Genomic DNA, 6,000 nt, shown 5'->3' with positions numbered 1-6,000 from the left:
TTCTAAAAGAATTTTTGCGCTAAAAGAATATTATTTAAGAAACAATCAATTTATGCCTCCCCTAGACAAAATACTTGTTTCATACCTTACAGTATACTTGTTACCCTAGTATTTCCACCATACACATATTGGACTTAAGTAGCGATCAGTCTGGGAGAGAAACCAAACAGGTTCTTTTTGTCCTGATCACCAACTCGGTTACCACCTTCAGTTTGGATCAAAAGGACTCATGTTTGTGATCAGTACCTGCTAAACATGAGAAAAGCTACAGATAGGAATATAGCATTTTTCACTTCTGCTAGGTGTGGATGGCCGGAACCACCCAAAGGTGAATTAGCAGTCTTCTCTATAGAGGAGTAGGAAAGAAAAATGTTGTTTGCTGAGGTCTTGAGCTTAGGATGGACTTTATTCCTCATACAGGAAATACATGTTTGCCTTTTGTGAACAAGGTACATCACTGCACAAATCACTCATCTTCAGCAATTTCAGTCAGTGTCACTTAAAATGGACTTGAAAGTGGCAGACTAAAGCATACAAAGTTCCAGTGCGTTAACACAAATGTATGATCCAACACTAATTTTCTCCTAAGTACTTGAAATACGTTTAAATGGTACTTTTGAACCAATAAAAACTTGTGCCTTTATTAAAAAGATAAAACAAAAGTATAAAACAGTATTTATAAGCCACCAAGAGTCCCATATAAAAAGTAGTACTCTTCCAGTTCCGTTTTCTAACAATACACAACTGCAATAAGATTTTTCTCAGGGGTACTTTGCTGTTTTGTTACTGCCTCATACAGAACACTGCACACACTAACAGAAAATGTAATAGTTTGTTAAACTCCTTTTTGGACTGGCTTTTTTTTGTATGCTGACAGGCAATTGTTGGAAAGTAACAATCCATGCTTTTTCAAGTAAAAGAGAGGTTCACTTCTTTGAGTTATATTCTTGATATGATTAAATAAATAAAGTTAAAATGACGAGGGGGCTCAGTTCTGAAGCAAAAAAGCAACACCCAAGTAAAAAGTTTTTACTTTGCTGGCATTGCACTGCTCTAAAGCATGGCTAGTATAAGGAATCCTCAATCCCAAAAGACGTACAGAGCTATGATCAAGGGGCAGGCTGGCTCACAGGAAGAAGGGAAACCACATCGTCCAGCCCCTTTCTCATCACTTGGTGCTTGAGCTACGTATAGTTGCATTTCAGACTCACCAGCCATACTCTATGTTGTTTTTTCCTTTTTTTCCTTTTTTTTTTTTCTCCTTTCTGTACCCAGGAGACGTGCTATGGAAGTGACTTCTGCAGTGCATAAGGTGTGAAGTTTGCCTGTGGGGAGGTAGGGGTCTCTGCAGATCTACCTACCCCCACCACCACAGCATAACAGAAATGCATAGTTCCCACTCTGGACCTTGTGCATCAAAGCAGGGCACTTCAGGATTTGGCCCTTTGGTAGCAGTATGTAATTCAGTGTGCATAAATGCACATGAAGAATCTTAAGGCATCTGTCTTACTTCCCTGCTCTGCAGTAGTGCTGACAAGAATCCATTATACTGTGTAGAAACTTGAATTTCTTGTATCTTCCCGAGAAGTTCATCTTCCATTTTTTACTGATCAGCTTCCTCCAAACAAAATTAAGTAACATTCAAGCACAAAATGTGTTGCACAAACCTAATGAAACAAAATAAGATAATTAGTGGAACTGTACCATTAGCTTTGAAAAAACAGATCACATTGCTTTATAAGAATGTAAGCAGTTAACAAAACACACCTAACTTAAACACTCCTGATTCAGGACAGCAGTTAAACTAACGTCAGTGTATAATTATTAGCCTTCTAGGAGGTGTTCTTTTTTTTTTTTTTTTTTAAACCTTTTCTAATGCTTTAGAAGATTATCTGCACTAAGAATGTCAGTCCATTACTACTGGCCTGCGGCTAAAATCTGTTGGATCCCAGATTGGGAAGAACTGCTCATTCATTTTGGATTGAATTGCCAGATCTGTGTCAGCAATAACTTTGCTCCTGCTGCATGTTATAGAAATAAAATTGAAAAATACAACTATCAGCGTGTTAAAGGATATTGGAAAGTGCATGGAACAGATGTTTCACCTGTTGCATGGTTGCTTGCAATTGCAGGGGGACTGAAATTAATGACCCAGGCCTACAGAAACTGTGATCAAATCCATCTGAAGTTAAAACAGCTAAAACTTCACGCTACTGAGTTACACTGTTATTTCACATAAAACATACTGAAGAGCTTCTGTATTGGGTTCAATTATGTATCATTTAATTATACAGCTCTTAAAACTACAGCAGTTTGGGAAAGTGCTACACATCATAGCACACACTCTTGCCTTCTTAAACTTGGTCTGACTTCAGGAAGAGAGGAAGAAGAGAAAGGAAATTCATCTCAAACTATTACCAGTTAATAGTCTAAGCCAGTCACTTATAACCTCTCTAGGACAGTGGAGAGAAGGATTAAGCCCATTGTATAATAACCCTGTCAAAGACTGCTGGGATGAATTGGTCTCAAGGTATTTATTTATTTAACGACGTCCAACATCATTCCAAACATCATACCATCCTCTGCAAAGACCTTTGAGACAGGCTTTCTTTTTTTTTTTTTTTGACAACGACTCTATGGAAATAGGCTTATTTTAAAATATTTAGGATAGATAAATGATCTTAAAATGACTGAGCTCCTAAAAGTCAAATATTGTGTTTTCTTTCCAAAGAAAATGGCACTTCCTTGTAAGGTCCCTCTGTCTCCCAGTTTTTGCTGCACTTTCCTTAGGGGTGAAAAAGGCATTTCCTCAAATAGTGGGTGCGCTGCATTTATGGTAGCTAGTTATCCAAATAAGATTTGTTGCTCTTCCAGAAAGTAAAAATTAATGGAGGTTGATAAGCTCACCACATTGTGAAGTCAACATAAGAGAAGTCCAATTTAGTCACTGGAAATGCACCAAGGGAGTTTTCATATATGCACTCACTGTATTTCCTAAATATTCTCCCGAGTATGGAGAATGTGCACAGAAGCTCTTACATAAAGATGATCACTAGGTGTGACTAAGCACTCTGTATGCAGACACTGTTCATGGAATTTACTTATTGACCTCTCTTTCCACATTTTTCTTAATGTGTAAGACCAGAGACTGGCAAACCAATATGTGTTTATGAAAAATACGGTTAAGGAGTTGTTCTTTGAAAGAGTATCAAGACAGCACTTCATCTGGAATTACCTATTTAGCAGATTACATTCTTTTCACTGGTCAAGTAACAAATGCAGCATTACCCACTTAAATCTAATGACTGGCTTAGACTCACTCATCTCAGGCCAAACCTGCATGTTTCCTGCACTACAGCTTTACTCTCATTCTTGTCTTCCTGGATAGCCCTTTTGTAACTTAAGACTTTTTTATTACTCATTCACTGAGCATTAGAGGACTTCTCTGCATTTCACGACTTGTGATTTTGTGACCTCAAGATGTCTGTTTTAGTTTACTCTACATGTATATAGAAATAGTGATCAATTATTTGGTCTTACCTGTTTCTCATTGAGATGGTTGGTTAGTAATAAACTGAGATCAGCTTTCCAATGAAACTATAATATGCTTTTTTGCACCTAAAATGTGAGAGAAGCTCAATTATGTGTTTTTGCAGATTTGCACAACAAATAGCAGAGACTATGTGACTTAGTGACTTCAAACTACAAACTGCATTAGGTAGCTTGTGCCTAACCACAACAGTAGCGCTGTGCCTATTTTAGAGGAATATTTTCCTCCTTCTAGTCCAACATGTGAAAAACTAAAATATCTCAGAATGGAAAGCGAGAAAGCCAGAATTACCTATCCATTATCTTAATGTAATAAGCCAGTCTGGATCAGATCATAACACACAAGTCAGCCTTAAAGTGTAAAGGTGCTGACTTGATTCTATTTAGCAAATTCTCCTCTACCAGACTTCAGCCAATTCCAAAATATTTTTTAGGTTTAATTAAAAAAAACAAAAAACCAAAACAACAGGTGAAATTTCATGGTGCAGTCTACCTGATTTAACATTTTCCTCTTCAGAGCCACTTTCTACCCACTGACAGTCACTGGCTAGCAATCGATTCTGTGACTCACTGAGCGGTCGAGTAGGAAAGGGCTGGCTGGCTCCAGAGCTGAAAAGCAAGCAAAGTCAAAAGTCAACAGGAATTTTGTCATAGCAGTAGCCAGTGAACAGTTTAAGCCCTTAAGTGACATACGTCACTTGTAGTTCTAAGGGGAAAAAAGCACAGATTGATAGACAAGAAATGGTATACTGAGAATGCTACTGCCAAACAGTTAAAAAAGAAACCCAACCAGCACTATCCGGAAGAGGAAGAACCTAATGCTATCTTATCCCATCAGTAAAAGCTAGGGCAGCCTCCTGAACATCCTTCTAATGCAAAAGAATCCTCAGCAATTTGCGGAGTCCTGCTCTTGTGTAAATTCTACAGGTCATATTACACTTGAAGCAATGTCTCAGTCTTGTCTTTCAACCCCTTAATACCTGATAACCCAGGTGACCTTACTGCTGACAATGACCTTCAGCTATAAATTCACCAAACAAAACAGAAGGCTTCTGAAATGGCTGTGTAAATACCCTCAGAAGTTTCACGTACTACTATGTTTTCAAATTTGAAGCAACCTTCCTGAAAATACACTCAAGATACAAACCATGCAAACTTGCAGGGTATAAAAAGTAATAAGCTAAAAAACTTGCAGTGCTGAAAAACAGCAGAAGCAACAGTAGATCAGCCTCTCTTGGAAACTATTTCTCAGTATCACTTTTTAAGCAGGCTGGAGGAGGTTGAATGTAAATAGCATATACCTTCCTTTTCCCTTATTTTAAAATAAATATTTTTTTCATGGATCATTATTCACTGTTCCCTAGAACTTTTACATTGTTGTTTTTCCCTCTGGAAAAAGCAACCAACTCAAAGTCCAAAGAGAAAGATAACCCAGCAAGCTCTTTATTTTCTGTATTACCCTCTTTCCTAAGAGCCATAATCTCAGCTTTAGGCCAAAAACAAGAAACAGCCTTTCTGCATCAAGACGACATTGTGTGAATTAGTCTTGATTCTCTGAGGGCTTATAAATTCACTCTGAACCTGACAAGAAATACAAAGAATTTGAAAAATAATTTTGAAACAAACTCTTCTCTGGATGAAATACAAAACAATACAAAACTAATATCTTAAATGCTCTAGTTACCTTTTGGCAGGTTCATTTTGGCTTGAGACAGTAAGTTGCTCTGGATCCATAATCACCAAACGAGTTGGAAAATTACATCCATCGCCCAAACTAAACCAGAAACAAAGACTCAAATCACTGTTTGTAGTTGACTTAACTGAACTGAACTAATAGCCATGCAAAAGGCAAATGCTACAGGCCCAAGTCAGTTACTGAGCGCGACGCTGAACCCCAGACTTGAGCAAGGTAGTCCTACCACTAAGTCTCATGATCAGCTCATTAAATTTTGGCGCACAAACAGTTCCCACTCTATCACTAAATATGGGCTGCTGAAACAGCCTACATGTTTCAGAAACTACACAGTGATTCTCTAGATTGGAACTCTAGTTCTCCTCCAAACCATTGGGTGCAGGTAGGCAGACGATCTGCTATTTACAGGCCTGGAAGCTGTAGCATAAATAAGACTCTGGTGACCTGGCATCATTTTGAGTTTAGTTAAGCCTTCTTCTAAAGCGAGTCTGATCAAGCTAAAATAGTTTGGGTAAGCAGATTGCTCCATCTCCAGTACAGCTTTCACTTTTTTTAATCACGTGAAGAGTCATGTTAGCTGAGCAAACGGCTGAGGCAACTTAAGATGCTGTTACCTCTGCTGTTTGCTACTAGACCTCACTTTAGCAAAGGGTTCACCAGCATTTTAAGCTGCTACACAAACCCTACAAAGCAGTGTTGAAACACGGCACCTACTTTGTTTTGCTAATCTTTTTAAGTGGTGGGAGTGGGCAGCAGCT

General features: G+C 38.2%; 1 protein-coding gene across 3 annotated transcripts in view; it reads right to left on the bottom strand.

Moving 5' to 3' along the window:
• Positions 1-387: 387 nt before the first annotated feature.
• The window catches only part of ZDHHC20 (zinc finger DHHC-type palmitoyltransferase 20), a 50,163-nt gene continuing 44,550 nt past the window's right edge, over positions 388-6,000 (bottom strand). For 2 of the 3 annotated variants that reach the window (XM_068930247.1, XM_068930248.1), the window contains exons 10-12: positions 5,234-5,323; positions 4,043-4,158; positions 388-1,667 (exon numbers count right to left, since the gene is read on the bottom strand). In XM_068930247.1, coding sequence (XP_068786348.1) covers positions 1,642-1,667; positions 4,043-4,158; positions 5,234-5,323 — 232 coding nt within the window. In that variant the 3' untranslated portion in view covers positions 388-1,641. Of the gene's footprint in view, positions 1,668-3,540; positions 3,619-4,042; positions 4,159-5,233; positions 5,324-6,000 lie in introns of all 3 variants that reach the window. The other variant, XM_068930246.1, reaches the window with a different exon arrangement.

Source organism: Struthio camelus, chromosome 1 (assembly GCF_040807025.1).
Source record: "Struthio camelus isolate bStrCam1 chromosome 1, bStrCam1.hap1, whole genome shotgun sequence".
In the NCBI taxonomy this organism is placed as follows: domain Eukaryota; kingdom Metazoa; phylum Chordata; class Aves; order Struthioniformes; family Struthionidae; genus Struthio; species Struthio camelus.
This window is presented reverse-complemented; position numbering and strand designations above follow the sequence as displayed.